At 37.3% G+C, this 21,346-nt stretch overlaps 1 protein-coding gene across 1 annotated transcript in view; it reads left to right on the top strand.

The window, feature by feature from the left end:
- Nucleotides 1-21,346, top strand: part of CNTNAP5 (contactin associated protein family member 5) — an 828,648-nt gene that overhangs the window by 377,621 nt on the left and 429,681 nt on the right. The window contains exon 6 of the mRNA XM_045066473.1: nucleotides 4,420-4,604. Coding sequence (XP_044922408.1) covers nucleotides 4,420-4,604 — 185 coding nt within the window. The remainder of the gene's footprint in view (nucleotides 1-4,419; nucleotides 4,605-21,346) is intronic.

Raw genomic sequence — 21,346 nt, 5'->3', positions numbered from 1 at the left:
ATGAGGCAGCCAGAGAAAGCTCACCCGAGGATGGAAGTTCCCTTTTGGTCCCTTCACAGGCCAACGAGCCCCCACACTGGTTCTTACTCATTAGAAAAGATGAATACCGAACTTTTGTATCAGCGTGGATGGGACTGGAAGAGATTATGATGAGTGAAGTCAAGCAGAGAAAGTCAATTATCATATGGTTTCACTTACTTGTGGAGTATAACTAATAACATGGAGGACACTGGGAGAAGGAGAGAAGTGAGTTGGGGGAAATCAGAGGGAGAGACAAACCATGAGAGACTGTGGACTCCGAGAAACAAACTGAGGGTTTTGGAGGTTGTGGGGGGAGGTTGAGTGAGCCTGGTGATGGGTATTAAGGAGGGCACATATTGCATAGAGCACTGGGTGTGGTGCATAAACAATGAATATTGGAACATTGAAAAAATAAAATAAAATTAAAAAAAAATAAAAAATAAAGTATATATGACTTGCATAAGCCTTTTTTTTTTTTTAATGGAAGGAGAAACAGGCGATTAATAACCATGATTACCTGTGGTGGTTATATGGAAGATTAGCATATGGAAGATTAGCATATGAATATTATAATATAGTCAGGGCGCCTTGGTGGCTCAGTGGGTTAAGCCACTGCCTTTGGCTCAGGTCATGATCTCAGGGTCCTGGGATCGAGTCCCGCATCGGGCTCTCTGCTCAGCAGGGAGCCTGCTTCCTCCTCTCTCTCTCTGCCTGCCTCTCTGCCTACTCGTGATCTCTGTCTGTCAAATAAATAAATAAAATCTTTAAAAAAAATATATAGTCATTTTGACACATTTATAATTAAATTCATCATTTGAAGCTGGAATAATAGTATAGAAAAAATATTTAGATATGTGGTTTTAATCATTATCATTGGCTCTCTGAAAGTACTCAGTATATCCACTAAAATCCACCAAAAGCAACACATAGAATAAATGAGTAGAGAGAAAGGATGTGATTCCTTTTCCTTTTTTCCTTCATTCTGTGACTTACAGTGGAGTTACATTTTCAAATGTTTAATGTTTCTGACTTATTGTTAAGAAATAATTATTAAATATCTTTTTCCTTTTAAGATGAAAATTGAGGCACACATCAAAGTGAAACCTCTAATATTAATTTCACTTGGCTTATTACCTGAACCGACTGTTTTTTGTTTTTTGGTTTTTTTCTCCTTTGCAAAGAATTGTGATTTGATTCTTTTTCATTGTCTCCTGAGCAACTACTCTGCCAAACTTGGTTCAGTAACATCAAGTACCACTATTATTAAAAATATTAACATTATCACGTTTTTGAAGTGCCTCCCCTACCCTGAGTTCTTTTTTTTTTTTTTTAATTAACATATAATGTATTATTGGTTCAGGGGTACAGGTCTGTGAATCATTAGTCTTACACAGTTCATAGCATTCCCCATAGCACATACCCTCCCCAATGTCCATCACCCAGCCACCCACTCCCCTCCAGCAACCCTCAGTTTGTTTCCTGAGATTCAGAGTCTCTTATGGTTTGTGTCCTTCTCTGGTTTTTTCTTTCATTTTTCCCTCCCTTCCCCTATGATCCTCTCTCTGTCTTGTTTCTCAAATTCAACATATAAGGGGGATCATATGATAATTGTCTTTATCTGACTGACTTATTTGGCTTAGGATAATACCATCTAGTTCCATCCACATAGTTGCAAATAGCAAGATTTCATGTTTTGATGGCTACATAGTATTCCATTGTGTGTGTGTTATCTATATCTATATCTATACCTATATCTATATATATATATATAACATCTTCTTTAGCCATTCATCTGTTGATGGATGGATATCTAAGCTCTTTACATAGTTTGGCTATTGTGGATATTGCTGCTTTAAACATCGAAACCTACTGTTTATAAGGCACACTAAGTTTCCTTCAATAGTTCATTAACCCCTGGACAAATTTTATTTTATAAATAAAGGGTGGTGTGTGTGTGTGTGTGTGTGTACATTGTGTGAAGAAAAAGAGAGGGTGTTCTTTCTTTCTGTCTTGTACGTGTCTCATGACTGATACCACTTTCCACCCATCTGCTCAAGGGGGTAAAAAAAACAAAAAACAAAAAAACCCTAGAGGTTACCTTTAGGGGAGTCTCCCTTTATCACCTCCCTTTCAATATCCAAGTGACAATATCCAAAAGAGGCCACCACCTTATTATCCATCCTTCCTGCCCTCTCTTTGGTCTCCCATCTAGATTACTGTCAGTCTTACTTGCCTTCTAATCAAATTCTCGTGCAGTTGCCATAATGATCTTTTTTTATATAAGAGGAAGGAAACAACAGAAAAAATTAAAGACTCTCTCTTCTCATCCTCACTGATTTGAGTTAGTGACTTCTGATTTACTAATTCATCAGATGTCCTTTCCTTAAAGGTAAATAAAATATGCAGTTACCTCACACATACTAGTGCCCTAGTCCCGGATGATACCAGCCAGGCTGGCATGGTCACAGAACCACTACATGGACTCCCCCACCATGATTCTTTGCACCTCTGAGTCTTGGCACAGGCTTCTCCTGGCCGTGTGCTATTGCTCCTTCTTCCTGCCAAATCTCAGACCTGTCACTGCTCTATGGGAGCCTCACAACTCCCTACCCTGCATTTGTTTAGCTCCTAACAGTAAACACTATATGCCACCAGCACACTTTATCAATTTACTTATTGAGAGACTGCATTAAGACTTTTGGGGTGGGGGGGCGCCTGGGTGGCTCAGTGGGTTAAAGCCTCTGCTTTTGGCTCAGGTCATGATCTCAGGGTCCTGGGATTGAGCCCCGCATTGGGCTCTCTGCTCAGCAGGGAGCCTGCTTCTCCCTCTGCCTGCCTCTCTGCCTACTCGTGATCTTTGTCTGTCGAATAAAGAAATAAAATCTTAAAAAAAAAAAAAGACTTTGGGGGAGGGGAATGTACCTTTGAACTCCTTTATCCCCTTTATATATCACAGTACCCGTTTTATGCAAGGAAAGAAGGAAGAAAGAAGGAAGCAGGGAGAGAAAAAAGGAAGGGGAGAGAGGGAAGGGAGGAAGGAGAAAGAAAAAGAAGAAATAACTTTTAATCATTAGCATAATTTGACTAATTGCAAGAACTTAAAAGTTTTTCAATAAATAATGAAAAAAGTCAGCAATGAATGCACCATCTATCATTTTTCATCTACAATAAGTTTGATGCCCTCCACCACCCCCGTCGGAATCAACCAAGTGCTGTTCAGTGCAGGAAGCAGTGCCATCGGGCCATAATGGAGGTGGGAGTGAGCAGCCTACAGGGAAAATGGCAGCTCCTGCCTCCTTAATGCCACACTGTTGAGCAGACTGTTGGAGCTGTTCTGGTAAAACGCATCTTAGGAGAGAAGTGGGAGACATTTAGCTTTCAGTTTCTAAGGGGACCAAACAATAAAACATTCACAAACTTGAAAGTTTACACGTAAGTCTTAATTAATTGCATTTAACTTTTCATTTGGCTAAATCTGAGCTATTCTGAAGGGGGGAAAATGCTGTAATCTTTTTGACAAAATGGTACTGGCAGGAACTTCCATAAAATTGGAGGAGGGGCCGAGGGGAGGGAGAACTAGCCTGGCCTGATAGAAAAATGTGCCTCTCCACCTGAATCTCTCACAGCCTAAGTTTAGGGTTAATCTCTCACGCCAAGTTTAGGGCATCTTCAGTCTAGACAGAATCTATGCATATGGCCCATGCCACAGGCAGAGTGACAAGGCTGGTCAGAGGACCTGGATTTGAATGCTTGCTGCACCCCTGGGCCATGGGCGCTTAACCTCACTGATCTGGACGTTCTTTATTCACGAAGTTCAGATAATAATTTTCCCCTGGGGGATTAAAGATGGTGGGTATAAGCTTCTAACTTAAGTGCTGTTCATATAGTAGGCACTTGAAAATTGCAGCTAAAATGATTCTTTCCTCACCTTTGCCTTTGCCTTCAGACTTGCCTAACTCGGTGCCCACTGCCTTCCCTTTACTTACCCAGAATTTACTTTTCCTCCAAAGCATAAGTCAAGATTCATTTTCTCCATTCAAGAACCATTCAAACACCAAGAATATGTATTATTTCTAAGTGTGATATTCTCTGTTTTCAATATTACTGATGGACATTAGGATATGGTGCATTTTATTACTTAACTGTTCATGCTCTGAAAGCATATCCTTTCATATCCAGAAGGGGATGTATATATCAGCTGACCTAGAATTTGTTTCTTAAATCTGTGGACAGAATATGTTATTCCTTTACAAACCCAATAGGGTTCTGGCTCTGGAGAGAGAGAGAGAGTCATTCTCTACCTTTAGGATAAAGAGAGTTGGCGTTGCTTGCGGAATATTCTAGCATGCACGTGCCCTTGGGCACGAATGCCATCCAGTCTTCCTTTCCCCTTCACAGATGACAGCAAACCTCGGCTCAGCAGCAGCCCACCTTCAGCCACCCTGGGAAGTCTGCTGGATGATCAGCACTGGCACTCCGTCCTCATTGAGCGGGTTGGCAAGCAGGTGAACTTCTCTGTGGACAGACACACACAGCACTTCCGCACCAAGGGCGAGGCAGATGCCTTAGACATCGACTATGAGGTGAGTAGACTCTCCCTGCAGGTCCCCAGGTGCCTTACTCAGCATCAGTCAAAAAAAGAAAAAAAAAATCAGCAAACAAATGACCAATTGAGAGAAGATGGGGGGCCATGGCAAGTCTTACCCTGGGCTCAACTTCTCTGTCTAAGCCCAGACAGCCTTCAGTGGAAGAGTCCAAGAAGGCAATCTGAGCAATGTTTGTGGGGGAAAAGTGTCTTGGCAACAAGGGGACCTCAGCAAATTGTGTATATTTTAAAATCAGGAAATCTCTTTTTCACTTAATTTTTTTTTTTCCTGCTTGTAGCCTTCCTGTATCACCTTCCTGTATCACTGCATAATCTTATCATTATATTCAGTTGTTCTTTTTTTTTTTTTTCCAAAATCAATTTCAATTAGCTGGAAAAATACAGCAATTAGACTAATATAATATTATATGTCACATATTCCTGAAGAAAAAGGGGAGATAAATAAAACTCAAAGGAATCTAAAACGCACACTATAGCACTTGTAGTTAACCTTCATTTCTATGCAGACTTTTGATAGCATACACGAAGAGTCATTTCTTTCTTGCTTTCTTGCATGACTGCAAGAAATGCACCGAGACTACAACACAAAGAAGATGACACAAAGTTCGGTAAACTGGCAGACAAAAGTTATCCATCTTTGCAAGTAGTTCTTCAGTTCTACAAACATGCCCCTGCTCTGTATCAGACTTTTTTTTCTAGGCAATAAATATACACAGTTGGCTGAGACAGAGTTCCTGTGTTGGAGAATTTATAGGACTTTTTGCAGGATGGTGGCATGGCAATTCTGAATGTCTGTTTTAGGAGTCAGCCCAATTAACATCCCTTGGGGGATTTATTATAGATGAAAATAGTCAGCACCCCCCCCTCACCTGCTGAATGTGAAACTCTGGGAGAAGAGCTCAAAAATTTGTTTTAGAAATCCTCCAGGTGACACCCTACCATTTGAAAAGTACTATTTTAGAACAGTTACTCTGTAGCTTAGACTTGTGGGCAGGTGGAGGGAGGAGATTGCTGGACAGATGGTGGGAAAATCTGTTCGTTGACAATTCCACTCACCAGTGGGGTACATTCTAGAACAGCAGGGGTGGAGATAGATAATTGAAAAATTAGTGTCTGACTTACTTTTTATCAATCACCATCATGAGCTATAAGAAAGATTTCCTCTTTTGATCCTACCTTTAGCTTAGCATACTATTGATAAATTATGCTATTCATTAGCTTCAAAAAAGAATTTGCCATTCTGACTCAAACACACCAGGTAGATTTTTTTTTTATTTGCTGATAACTGGAAATCTATGAATATCAATCATCTCTCTTTGTCAGGTTTAAGTGATTTAAAGTGGTTGAAAGTGATTGAAAAAAGAAAAAACATAAAGAATACACATAATATTTAAAGAGATATCTTTCATGAACTTGAGGACAATAGAAAACAAAATCATCTGTAACTCTACCTGCCTAGGAGATGGTTCTAAAATTCTCCCAGTTGCCTGATTTAACCTTTATTTTTAAGCCTATGTCTACCTATCTCTCCTGTGTAGAGAATGTTTATGGGATCACAGCTGAGTGGCATTAAAATGAATGTCAACATTTGAGGGAAATGAAATCCAGTGATGTCACTCAATTTATGAAACTGGAACAGGTTTCTTCAGGAAATGCCTGGATTTCACTTTGCCTTATAAAAAGTGTCTCCTAGGAAAGAAATGTCTTGGTGAATTCCTTGGAAGTAAACTCTGTTTCAGAGAATTCAAGCCCCTCCAGAGTGCCCAGCCAGCTTGCCCCAGTGACCATATAAGAAGACGGATTGACTCTAATGGTGACATTAGAAATTGACTGTACTAGAACATGAGAATTATGTGTTCCAGTTTCTGGAACAACTGGAGTTCTCCAGTCTTTGCAAGTTCACCTTAAAGATTATGTGTAAAGGAAAGAGCAGTAGAATGGGGGTCTTGAGTTCTAATTGCCACTTTACCACTAACTAGTTGTATAAATCCAGGAAATGAAAACTCTTAATTTCAGTTACCCAGAAGCAATAATAGCACCCTATTGGCAGGAATAAAGATAAATAAATATTTAAATCTAGAGATTATTTTGTAACAATGTCTATTAATAAGAATCTAGGTCATTGATTTGATTTCTGTCATGGGACCGTATGTGCCCATATGCACCCTGGATACCACCAGCTAGGAGGAAAACTAAAATCAGGCCGTTGGGTTCCTATGATCCTTTAGAACAGCGATGTTCTAAAGTTATGCCTTTCAAGTCTTATACCAAGGTTCATTATATTATGAAAATCAAAATTCCTCTTAAAATGTTAACATTATGAGCTAATAATTTCAAGAAAATATGGTAACTTTCATCTCTCCATCTTAGACTATCTATGGATATCAATGAATGACATCATGCCTGTCTGTGGGAAAAAAGAAAGGAGAAGGCTTTTGTTACATTAAGATATATTAAGTTGCTTGCTTCTCTTCCCACCTAGGGCTGGGAATCTTCTGTCAAAAATCAATCAATCAATCAATCAAAAGAAGCAGAAAGAATGTAGATCCTTTGCTTCTCATTGAAATGTCATCTTAGTTCACATCACTCAGCCTATATGATTTTCTCCAAATGCATGTGAGAAAGACTATAGAAATTTGCTTCACTTCTGGTCTGGAGCAGATGGATTTTAGAAAAGAGATATTTTTAGGATCTTAATAAGGGCCCATTTCTCTGAGATTCATATAATCCATTAATTCTTTTCCTATCAAAAGTGCTCAGTGATCCTGTTTATATAGCCATTTTACAGGCACCAGAACTATTAAAATTTTTTTAAATACATGATTTTGCATATTACCACATCATATATATTGAAAAGGCATTTTACAAAATAAAAAATATATATATATATATTATAATAATACTTAGTTTAAAAAGCTAGGTTAGATTAAACCCTATAAACATTTAAAAATGCATATGTATACATATATCTTCAAATGTAGGTTCTATCAAAATTTTAAGGAAAATATGAGATAGTACTTTTTTAAAAAGATTTTACTTATTTATTTGACAAACGGAGATCACCAAAAGGCAGAAAGGCAGGGAGAGAGTGAGAGTGGGAAGCAGGGTCCCCACAGGGCAGAGAGCCTGATGCGGGGCTCAATCCCAGGACCCTGAGATCATAACCTAAGCCAAGGGCAGAGGCTTTAACTCACTGAGCCACCCAGCTACCCTGAGATAGTACTTTTTAATCAAGGATAATGGGAGGTTCTTCTAAGTCTGACATGAATTTCAGAAGCCTGGAAATAAAACATATGAAAAATACCCATATAATTTTTTTTAAAACTTCCACATAATCTTCCATAAGAATACATATATAGTGATATCACTACCCCAGTAACTTAGAAAATTATTTCAAAATTCAATTAATAAGTAAAAATCTCCTACAAATAATTCTTAATGGATAACTTAAAGGAGAAATAAAGAAAATGGATGTAAGAAATACAAATTGCTCTCAAATATATGAAAAGGTACTCAACTGAACTCAAAAAGAAAAATAATGAAAATTCATGCTACAATGATATTATTCACTTAGATTGCAAAAACTAAAAACGTTACAATGTTGGCATGGGTATGGAGAAACCAGAGCTATTTCATCCATTATTAGTGGGATGATAATTAACATTACATTAGCAAAAGAACAATGTCTTCAAAATTGTAAACATGTGGTCTTCAACCCAACTGTTCTGTTTCTAGCAGTTTATCTTATGGTCATAGGAAATATGTGTAATAGGATATATGGTAGGAATAATAAAATAGTGGAAATTCCCCAAAAGTCCTTCACAAGGGGGTTAATTAAGAATTATGCTAGGGGCACCTGGGTGACTCAGTCAGTTAAGCGTCTGCCTTTGGCTCTGGTCATGATCTCAGGGTCCTGGGATTGAGCCCTGCATTAGGCTCTCTGCTCAGCAGGGAGCCTGCTTTCCCCCACCCGCGCCTGCCTCTCTTCCTGCTTGTGATCTCTCTCTCTGTGTCACATAAATAATTAAATATTTTAAAACAAACGAACAAAAAAATATAATTATGCTAAGCTCTTTAAAGGAACAGCTCTGCCATGGTGCCCTGATGACCTCCCACTATCTACATGGGCCACACAGCCATAGCTTTGCACAGTAGCTGATCTGAGTCTTGACAGCATGCTTTATGATCTTTCTGAAACAACAGAAGTTGGAGGCCTGCAATTAGAAGCTTCAAGGCTGTTTCCCATTCACCACACCTGTCCCTTGGGAGGATGTCATGACACAGTTTCTTGTTGCCTCCTAGGTTCTGATAAGGCATGAAGCACTTTTGCCCTGTACTTTCAGAATAGAGCTGTGTCATCAAGAATTGCTTAGCTGAAGGACACTTCTCTTAGAACTCATACATGATTAAAGGACAGACATAATACAACTGCTTATTTAGTGACTGAAATAACTAGAGTAGGAGCTATAGCAACAAGGAAACCCCCCAGCTTATATTGTGGTCATCCGACCTCTCCTTTTTTTTTTCTTTTCTTTTTTTTTTTAAGCATAATTTTTTTCAGTTCGTGGGACAGGTGGGCAGCAGTATTTAGCTACTATTGCCTTTGTTGACTCTGTAAGTCACAGTCCATCTGAATCTAAAAGTGGCTTCTTTACCTTTACAGGTGGGTCGGTCATGTCTTGGCTTTGGGCTCACCTTGTTTGGTGTGTGTGCTTGACAAAACTATACAGAGGTATTATGCAGCCATTAGAAAGAATGAGGCAGCCCTATATACCCTGATGTGGAACTATTTCTAATATAAATTGCTAAAGGAAAAGAAAAACAATATGCCCTGCATTATAAGAATGTCTGTGTTTAAGATTAGAAAGAAAGCATGGACTTGACAGAAGACAGCATGTAGACAGAAATCTCCAGAAGTGACTACAAGGACAGATAAGGCAGATCATAAGAGAATGAGTTCAATGAAGAGGGAACCCTTAATTTTCACTAACTACTTTTTTAAAGATTTTACTTATTTATTTGACAGAAAGTGACACAGTGAGAGGTAACACAAGCAGGGAGAGTAGGAGAGGGAGGATCAGGCTTCCAGCCATGCAGGGGGCCCGATGAGGGGTTTGATTCCAGGACCCTGGGATCATGACCTGAGCTGAAGGCAGATGCTTAACAACTGAGGCACCCAGGTGCCCCACAGTAACCACTTTTTAAAAACATTTTGAATTTTGTACCACATATAGAAGTATTTTAAGGAGAAACTGAGGCAATAGAAAGAATATGTGACTTTAAAGATATTTCTTATATTTTCTGCTAAAATTACAACCTATGATTTGTATTTATTCATAGTTTTTTTTTCAAAAACACTTATCACTTTAGAATTTTATTTAATTTACTTATTTTTAATTGTCTATCTCTTCATCCCCACCCCAGTCATAACATTCAAGCTCATCATAAGGGTTAACATTTTCTTTTTTATTTTCATAGAAATGTGTCTGGTACAAAATGTGGAGTTCATGAATATATGTTAAGTAAATGAAAGAAGCTTCTTTCTGTAATTATAAAACATAACAATTGATGACCAACTTTGGTTTCTATAAGAAGTTCTTTATAGGTCTGCCATGCTTAAAGGCCACTTCTTGCCACCACCCTTACTTGACATGGCCTAAAGGACACTTCTCTTAGAACTCAGACATGATTAAAGGACTGGCCAGACATAATACAACTACTTATTTAGTGATCAAAATAACCACAGATCACTAAGGAAACAGTTTTCCAGATCATGTGGCAGTGTAATTGTTATTGATCCTGTTTCCTTTGGAAACTCAGCTGAGGACTAAAGTAGGAGGCCTATGTAGAGGAAAATAAATGAAAGAAAATAAAATAAGGAAAAAGAAAATAAGTAGGTGCAAAGTGGAAATAAAGAGGAAGAAACGGGAAGGGAGAAAACATGAAATACTATTTTGTTGATATTTTGTGATTTTGTTTTACCTCTAAAGCTACCTTTTGAGGGAAATCATTGTCTTACATTACAAAAAAACCAAGGCAAGAGAGACTGTTGGCGGCTCCCCATCCCCATACCCCAGTAGCTATTATGGAACAGAAACAAGATTTGAGCTCAGATCTGTGCAGTGGCTCAACTGGAGATCCCTCTGGTGACTAGACATTCCTCTGAGAAAGAGATACTCTGTCAAGATACAAGCACTGTTTCTGGCCCTAATTCTGGCCTCTGCATGTATTCAAGACTTGAAACCACATTAATCCCTGCCATTCTTCTTTCTGTTTTTTAAATTTAAGATTGTTGTGATTTGTGGATTTTTCTGTGTTTCCCCAAGTTTTATAACGGCAAACTGGAATAAAAACATGATGAAGGGAGTATTTCAGTATTACCATTATATCACAAAGTGGAAAAAAAATCTTTGTTTTTATTAGCATGAACTAAAAGAACAAATGAAAAAGCTCCTTATTTTATTTCAGCTGCTATTGGTGGAGGTGGTAGCAGGTTTTAATCATCTAATAAGATATCTTGAGTCTGGCTGAATTTGGGCTGAATTATTATAACGTCAATAAAGTATTATAGAATTAGCCAGGCCACAGTTGAATATGTGTAGAGCCTGAGGCAAGAGTACAAATTGAGGTCCACATACCATAAGTTTAAATATTTAAAGGGTTACAAATAAGCTGACAAACTGTTGAATAAAATATCTTCTATTCTCCTGCTTTGACGAATGTACCTTCCCAGTGACATCCCAGATGGTCAAGCCCTGTCCATGGTGTAAACAGCTGCCACCTGGCCACAGCTCAGACCTGTCATTCTGTGGTCCATCCTGAGGAGGGCAGATAGGGAGAGAGCCATTCAGGGCCTCAAAACACTTTCAGAACGGTTTAGGCAAGAGTTTCTGGGGCGCTGTGTAGGAAGATCATGGTTTATAAGGGTGGTAGCAGGTTATTATAGCTGTTTCTCCTTGACTGCACCATGAGGAAGAATGGAACTGGAAGGTGGTCAAAGTGGTGGTCAAAGGTGGGCGCCTGGGTGCCTGGTATATGAGGGATACTGAAGATAGGATTTCCAATGAGCTCCCTATTTGAGCACTAAAACAGACAAAATTTAACCCATTGTATAAAAACCCAAGGTAAAACTATTGTAAGCTCACTCAGAACAAATTATAAATACATGTTGAACCAACTGGGCTGTGTTAGCTCCTGATGTTTTTGAGTGTGTAAAAAGATACCCATTTATGGGTGCCTGAGTGGCTCAGTTGGTTAAACTTCTAACTCTTGGTTTCTGCTCATGTCATGATCTCAAGGGCATGAAACCAAGCCCCATGCTGGGTTCCATACTCAGTGAGGAGTCTGCTTGAGGTTCTCTTCCTTCCTCTCCCTCTACCTCTCCTCCTGCACTCTCTCTAAAATAATACATGAATAAGCCTTTAGAAATGCCATTTAATGTTCCCTCATTTTCAATGCAGGGCTGTGTCTGGGTCAAATATTGCTCACCTTCTGTCCACTGTAAAAGAGACATAGGACATTTCTTATCCAGAAATAAGGGGATGCTGGGAATTTGTGAAAGAATAGGTTATAGAAGCAATGAAGAAGAGGTAACTTTTGGTTAACATGTAACCAATTACCATCTCTCAGTATGTGACCCCAAAGTACAGACAAAAAATAAGACATCATATGCACAATACGCTTTATTTTTTTAAAGATTTTATTTATTCATTTGACAGAGAGAAATCACAAGTAGATGGAGAGGCAGGCAGAGAGAGAGCGAGGGAAGCAGGCTCCCCGCCGAGCAGAGAGCCCAATGCCGGACTCGATCCCAGGACCCCAAGATCATGACCTGAGCCGAAGGCAGCGGCCTAACCCACTGAGCCACCCAGGCGCCCCCACAATATGCTTTTTTAAAGTTAAAGAGATCAGACATTCCAAAGAAGTTTCAAACTGAGTCATTGATCAAGTCAAATAGTAGAGCAGAAGCCATAAAATTGTGACCCTGGAGAATGTTAGGACTGCTATTATCTCACTTGGCCTATTTCATATTTTTCATTTTTAACTATTTGAATTTGGGCTAATATTTAAAAATCAAGAGATTTCACAGGAAAATTGGGATTTCTGGTTTCATTTGAAATGGCAGAAACTCATTGACCTTTGAGAACATTCCCAAGGTCAGTGATGAGCTCTTCTTCCATAAAGGCCATGGACTCTGTATATGGCTCAACAAACACAAAGCCAGTATAAGTTTTAAAGAACGAAAAAAAAAAGACAGCTGTTTGAATCTATTTTCATACACCTTTCATTACAAAGTGGACTATCAAAGGTTAAGTGAGACAAATATTCACACATGAGAAACTTCAAAAATATCAGAAATCCAAGTCCTACAGAAAAAGGAATTTTCTAAACAGGAAGACTCCAAAATTTAAACAGGGCCAGAGGAATAGCCAGTAAGGAGGAATGAACTCATTGCCATGGAAGTAACATCAAAGATTGAAAAAGATAGAAGCAAATTCCAGACAAAGAAGAGGAATGAGATCAAAGGAAGAGAGAGTGGCAGATTCTGGGACCTCATACATTTAACATCAAAGCAGGCTTTCTTCTGGGAGTCATCTAGTTGGAGCCCACCTGTGACACCAGAAGACCCATCAGATTACCAGATGGACTCTGTTGCTTAAGACACTGAAACTGTGAGTGAAACTTCACAATCTAACACCTGGTTTTGTTGACTACTAAGATTAATGAAAGATACACTATGCAATTTGCCATAACCAAACAAACAAGAAAAGTAAGCAAAGAAAGCAGCTAAACTGACCAAAACAAAAGGGCAATAAGGCAAAAGCAAATTTAGAAGTAAATTGCTAGTGTTCTTTTTTAAAGCAGTTCAACAAATATTTGTTGGATTTATTATGTTTGAATCATACATCTTGCATTAAATATTAAAAAGTGAATAAGATATTATCTGTGTCCTTGAGAAATATTTTTAGAGAGATATTTAAAAACATTCAACAAATATTTATTCAGAATCTATTATATATCATCATCATTTTAAGCAGTTGGGAAATTCAAATATGTCAAAGAACAAAGATGCCTACCCTCGTGATGCTTACATTTTCGTAGAGGAGACAAACCATAAGCAGTAAACATAACAAGTAAATAAATTACACATGTAATGGAAAGAAGAATAAACATACATCTAGGTTATGGATTGGAAGTTCAAAGATGAAGGGAGGGGCAGCTGGGTGGCTCAGTTGGTTAAGTATCTGACATTTTATTTGGGCTCGGGTCATGATCGTGGGATTATGAGATTGAGCCCTGCATTGGGCTCCATACTGAGCATGGAGCTTACTTGAGGTTCTATCTCTCCCATTTCCTCTGTGCCCCAAACCCCTGGCATGTGCATGTGCTCTCTATAAAAATAAGTAAAAAAAAAAAAAAAATAATAATAATAAATAAATAAAACAAAATAAAATCATTAAAAAAAAAGATGAGTGCTGTGAAGTGTGTAAACCTGGTGATTCACAGACCTGTACCCCTGGGGATAAAAATATATGTTTATAAAAAATAAAAAATTATATAAAAAAAAAGAAAGCTTAAACATGCAATAAATAAATACATTTAAAAAAAAAAAGATGAGGGGAAACAGATTGCAATTTTGGATATGTTGATCAGGGTAGACATCATTGAGATGATGTCAATTGAACAACAACAACAAAAAAGTGAGATTGCTAAAGACTACTTGGAAAGAACTGGCATAGGGCATTTGGCTCTCTTACACTATAACAACTGTACAGAGTTATATGAGACCGTGAGCTAACAGAAGTTGGGTTTACAGCTCTGTGATCCACATCCTGAAGGCCCTTGGGCAACATCATGCAGATGATATACCCTGAAATATAATCTCTGTTCAATATCATCAATATCTGTACCACGGTATAATATGCTGGAGTCTGAATGAATGGGCAGGATCATATATCATCAGAATCTTAGACAATAAAATTAGTGAATGAAGAGGTTCATGGCATTCAGCCAGGTTTGTCTTGAAAGCAAAGATTAATTCAACGACACTCATTAAAGTTTGAAGGAAATACTTGGGGAATTGTAAACACAATAATGATATGTGAGGCAATAAAAAGTAATTTGTACAAAGACATACAACTGAAGTAACTGAAAAAAATAGGATAGAAATTCAGGAAATCAAGGAAATAAACCAACCAAACCAAACAAAACTAGCACTCTTTAGAATAATGACTGATTAAAAAAAAAAAAAAAAAAAGGCAGAACATGAACCTGAGATGGTATTCTCCCCTACCTGCTGAATGAGCAATACAGACTTTTACACTCAACTGTAAAATTACTAGTCTTTCTAAATTTGAAAATAAAATTGAATATAGAGAGTAACCATGAAGTTCTAGCATGGCCTCTCTTTCTTTTTCTTTCCATCCAATATATACGGGAAGCTAGAACAAACCAATGGGTTTTTTTTTTTTAAAGGCACACTCAGCATATTAAGTTCTAGCGTTCTTAAAATCTGAAAACCAGATGGAGGCTTCTGTAGAATCTTGGAGGAAGATTTGTTTATTAATCCAAACAAAGAAAAGGCACTCACTTGAGCTGCCATTAAATAAAATATCAATACATACTATCACAACCTTCAGACTGAAAAATATTAGAATTACTATCCATATGTTTTTATTCAGAAATTATAAATATAATGCCACAAAATACAATTTTGGAAGAACTTCTGAACTGAGAAGGTGCTACAGTGCAAACAGTCTTATTAACAGCAAACACTGTATGCTAGGATCCATTCTCCATCCTTCAGGTGAGAGAAGGTTTTTAATTCTCACATTACCCAGTCAAGCTCAGTTGTTTATGTGACATAAGTATTATTACTATCCTCATTTTAAATATGAGGATCATGAATCCCATAGAAGTTAGGTATTTTTCCCAGGTCCCCATAGAAAGCAGAAGCAGACCTGGGTTTGAATCCAATAAGAGAAGTTCCTGAAACATCACCTTTAAACACTTAGCTGTGGAAAGGGAGAGGATAAATGCTGACATGATTTACAAATTTATGCAATTTCACAACAAACTGGCACATAATGTAATATCTTAAAAAGGAATGTGAAGTGGAAAAAGTGGGTATACTGATTGTTAATAATAATAATAGTTTAAGTAAACAAGATGTAGAACAAATTGGGGTTGAAAGAAAAAAAAACACAGCAATCTGTGCTTCATAGAAAGTAATCCAAAGCCACAGTTTGAGAAGCTAGATAATCTCAGTGACTGTCTTCCAAGTTAACATCAAAACACAGTAAACATTACACAATAAACTTAAGAATTACCTGTTTCCTCAGGTGGTAAATAGTCTCTTTGTTCTATGATTGAAAGTAAAAATTAAAATCAGAAGATAAAGGTCACCATAAAATAATAATCGGTGTGATTTTGAATTAAAAACATCCATACTTGGCAGATGTATATGTCAAGTAAAATATCAATCAAATACTTGGGGCACCTGGGTGGCTCAGTGGGTTAAGCCTCTGCCTTCGGCTCAGGTCATGATCTCAAGGTCCTGGGATGGAGCCCTACACTGGGCTCACTGCTCAGCAGGGAACCTGCTTTCCCCCCTCTCTCTGCCTGCCTCCCTGCCTACTTATTATCTCTGTCTGGCAAATAAATAAATAAAATCTTTTTAAAAAATCGATCAAATACGAAAAATAACTCCAAAATACAAAACGAAACTGTCCATTCTTACTAATTAGATGTTGGTTAACACTACCCTTACATGAGCTGCCTGTGTGGCAATTCCAGGATATGGAGACCCAGGAGCCAAACTCAAGGAAGTGATCACTGGTTTTCCAGTTATGTTGCTAGTTGAATAAACTAATGGACAGCATTAAAGGAGAAAACCTAGTGTTGCAAACTTGGGAGACAGTCAATCAGATGCCAGCTGAACTAAGTGGAATAGCTTGAGAATGATCAATATTCAATTTTTGCAAATAATGACTAAAATAATTTGACCATCCCAGGTCATGCAGAAGAGTGAATTTAGTATGGATGGCTTGATGGACAGAAACATAGTTTAGAGTAATATTTTAATTTTTATTCTCACAATTTTGATAAATCAGATAAAATATGAATGCAAATTATTTGAGGAATATAATTATTAATGTAAAATTAATAAATATATAACAAATATAGCATACCAGTGTTTATGAAGTATTTAGAAAAAAATTGATACTATATGTGTAGGAAAGGAATCCATATACGAAGCATTTTTTTCATTCTAAATTATCTGATAACAAACTATCTATAATTCAAGAGTATAATTATAACCTCAGATTATTGAATTTGAAAAATTTGAAAATATAAGATACATCAAAAATTTACAGTCACACTCAAATGTGCAGAGACATAATTTTGTTTCTTTTCCCCAGCTGAATTTGATATGCTCATCAGCCCTGCTTCCCCTGACTGCAGAAAAATCTAACCTTGATAATGAAGGATAACTAGTTAATGCCTGTTTAAAATTTAGTACACTGTGTAAATGTTGGATTGTACTGATGTTTTCTCTTCCCCCTTCTTTCCTTTTTCCTGGGCAGATCATTGGCTGGAGGGCTTGTGCATTATCCTGCACTAGGGGAGACTTGGGGATAAAGTGTTGTGTTCTGTGGCTGCTGTCCATGTTACTTGCTATGGGCTCATGCTTTGAGGTCTGGTCACTTGGATTCTCAAAGACCTTCAGATCCAGCTACCATTCTCAGTCCATCCATATCCTGCATCCTGCTCTCATAGGCTTGGGACCCTCCGCAGTCTACCTCCCACTATACTAGAGTGACTAGGTTATTGTGAAGAACGCTCAGACCTTTCTGTATCATTGTTTCCCTCAGACATTGATAGTTTGTCTCACTTCTGGAGAATTTTTGCTCTGGGACCCTGCTGAACTTGAGACATCTCTTAAAAATTATAGCTGTCACTGTGTGGGGAATGAGTGGAGAAATAGCTATATTTTCCAAAATCTGTCTTATGATCAATATGAACATGCCCCCCAAACCTCAGCAGGTTTCAGGTTTGCAGAGAATCAAAGAACAGGGCCTATACTACTGTCTAATTATACTCTTGTCTCCACCAACTTTCTCCAAATGTCCCCCACCCAGGCTAGAAACAGCTTTTGTTGTCCTTAGTGTGACAGAAAATGACAATTTTGCAGTAGACAGTATTCTCTAGGATTTGCTATACTACTTGGCTTCTAAAAAAAAAAAAAGGCAAAAAGAATACTACCCCAAATCTTTTAAACACTAATTTTTGCTATTTAAAAGAGTTTTTGTCTTTCTCTCTTTTTTCAAGTATTTCCCTGTGACTCTTATTTTCTTTCTTTTTTTTTTTTTGTTGACTCTTATTTTCCTAAGTCATAAGCAAGTAGAGCATTAAAAATATTTTTACAAATTGAGGAGGGTGGCCAACATTTTTAAAAGTGTCATTGTATATTTAAAATTATAAAAATGATTAAGAACTTATGTCCTCACAAAAGCTGCATAGGGATGTTTGCAGCAGCTTTATTCATGGTTGCCAAAACTTGGAAGCAACCGTGCTGTCCTTTAGTAGGTGAATGGATGAATGAACTATGGTATATCCAGATGGAATATATTCAGCATTAAAGAGAAATGAGCCATGAAGCCATGAAGCCATGAAAAGGCATGGGAAAACTTTAAATCCATATTACTACTAAGTGAAATAGGCCAATCTGGAAAGGCTACATACTATATGATTCCAACAGAATGATGTTCTGGAAAGGGAAAAAGTATGGAGACAGGAAAAAGATTAATGGTTGCCAGGGCTTACAGTTGAGGGGCACGGGGGAGGGATGAATTGGCAGAGCTCAGAGGAATTTTTTTTAGTGCAGTGAAACTATTCTGTATAATATCATAATGGTAGATATATGGCATTATACATTTGTCCAAACCCATAGAATGCACAACACCAAGGGTGAACTGTAATGTAAACTATGGACTTCGGGTGATTATAATGTGTCAGTATACATTCACCAATTGAAATTGGTGTACCATTCTGGTGAATGATGTTGATTATTAAAGAAACTATGCATGTGTGAGGACAGAGAGTGTATGGGAAAAATCTGTACCCTCCTCTCAGTTTTTCTGTGAACCTAAATCTCTCTAACAAATTTTATTTATTAAAAATAAGTAAAAATAAATTTTCAATTTAGTTTTTACTAAACTATGGCAACAATTTAGAAAACAGAAAAGGATCTTTTTTAATGTAACTGAATCAAGTTGAAAATATTTGAATATCGCAACAGATCAACAAGGATGATTTTATATAAGTTATCAAAGAAAGAATTTTTAAAATTTTTCTGAACTAAAATTCGTTAGTGTTTAAGTTTCTGAGTATTCCCCAAGCTTTATAAGCCATCCTTAAATAGAATCAAAGATAAAACTCCCATAGCTGTTCTCAGAGATAAATCTAGACTTGATCTAAATACTTGACAAAAGAAGGAAATTAGAGCTCAAATTCATTTACTATTTAAAATATGAGCACATGTATTTCAGGGAAAATGGAGCACACATGTGGTTCAAGCAAAGAGAATCTATTAATTTATGATCTGTTAATATAATTCAACCCACCAGGACTTTAAACAAAATACCCTGTATTCTCATTTGGATTTCTGAAAAAAACAATGGATAAAACAGCATTCAATTCTCAGTTCAAATAAACAAATAAGTAAGTAAATAAATTATGTATGTGTTAAATAGGAGTAGAAGGATATTTCTTTAAGGTATGTGGAGTCAGAGTCAGTATTACATACTCGGGAAATATATAAAAATACAATTTTTTTGCAAAGTTTTGTACTGTGATTATTTAATATCGTTTAAACCGTTTTGTACAGGGGCACCTGGATGGCACAGTCTGTTGAGTGTCCGACTCTTGGTTTTGGCTCAGGTTGTAAACTCAGGGCCCTAATCTCAGAGTGGTGGGATGGGGCCCTGCATAGGGCATTGCCCTGAGTGAGGAGTCTGGTTAAATTTCTCTCTCCTTCTTCCTCTGTTCCTCCCTGCCTTGCGCTTTCTCTCTCTCTCTTGCTCATTCTTGCTCTCTCTAAAATAAATGAATCTTTAAAAAGTATTGGACAGATTTTAGAAAATATTTACAAAGACAATGGAGCAAGGAAAAATATATAAACGTTGACTTGGAAGAGGGTAAAGTGTTTTAAATATGGCTTATGACTATCCCCTTTAAAAGTTCAATGATATTGGGACGCCTGGGTGGCTCAGTTGGTTAAGCAGCTGCCTTCAGCTCAGGTCATGATCCCAGCATCCTGGGATCGAGTCCCACATCGGGCTCCTTGCTGAGCAGTGAGCCTGCTTCTCCCTCTGCCTCTGCCTGCCATTCTGTCTGCCTGTGCTCGCTCTCTCTCCCTCTCTCTCTCTGATAAATAAATTAAATCTTTAAAAACAAAACAAAACAACAAAAAAATAAAAGTTCAATGATATTAACTAAAACATACATTATTTAATATAAAATTATCTGGATAATGAAAACAAGGGGATATTTATGTAATTTATATGACAGAATGTTTAATTAAGGAAACAATTCTTAAATAATATAATTTTTTGAGATGTATTTGACGTATATTAATTTCAGGTATACAGCATAGTGACTCAGTATGTGTATATATTGTGAAATGATCACCACAATAAGTCTTGTTAACGTCCATCATCACACATAATTACAAATTTATTTTTTGTTTGATGAGAACTTTTAAAAGCTACTCTCTTAGCAACCCTCAAACATATGATACAATATTATTAACTATAGTACACCATGCGGTGCACTACATTCATTTCGTAACTGGAAGTTTGCTCCTTTTGAGTTCCTCTTTACTCCTTTCCTCCGGCCCCACCCCTGTCTCTGGAAACCACCAATCTCTTCTATCTACGAGTTCATTTTTTTTTAATTTTTTTAAGGATTCCATACAATAGCAAATTTTAAAAGCATGAAATTCAAAGGAAATAATTTAATGATGAGTATATCAACTATGGTAAAAAATGATAACATAATGAGCGGTCTCATCAAAAACATTTGAAAATAGACAAAGACACTGTGTACTTATATAGGAAGATGAAATACTTCAAAAATATCCATTTTACTCCAAGTAAATGTGTCAATGGAAATAACAAATTCTTAATCAAAATTCCAATGGACTATCTGAGGTAAAACAATTCTGAAATTCAACTTTAAGATAAAATAGAGGTTGCTGCCTGTGTTCTCCTCAAGAATTTTGATGGATTCCTTTCGCACATTGAGGTCCTTCATCCATTTTGAGTCTATTTTTGTGTGTGGTGTAAGGAAATGGTCCAATTTCATTTTTCTGCATGTGGCTGTCCAATTTTCCCAGCACCATTTATTGAAGAGGCTGTCTTTTTTCCATTGGACATTCTTTCCTGCTTTGTCGAAGATTAGTTGACCATAGATTTGAGGGTCTATTTCTGGGCTCTCTATTCTGTTCCATTGATCTATGTGTCTGTTTTTTGTACCAGTACCATGCTGTCTTGATGATGACAGCTTTGTAATAGAGCTTGAAGTCCAAACGTAGTGATCCAAAGGGGCACGTGCACCCGAATGTTTATAGCAGCAATGTCCACAATAGCCAAACTATGGAAAGAACCTAGATGTCCATCAACAGATGAATGGATCAAGAAGTTGTGGTATATATAC

The sequence above is a fragment of the Mustela putorius genome, unplaced genomic scaffold (genome assembly GCF_011764305.1).
Source record: "Mustela putorius furo isolate JIRA1106 unplaced genomic scaffold, ASM1176430v1.1 tig00003867_pilon_pilon_pilon, whole genome shotgun sequence".
Taxonomy (NCBI): Eukaryota; Metazoa; Chordata; class Mammalia; order Carnivora; family Mustelidae; genus Mustela; species Mustela putorius.
This window is presented reverse-complemented; position numbering and strand designations above follow the sequence as displayed.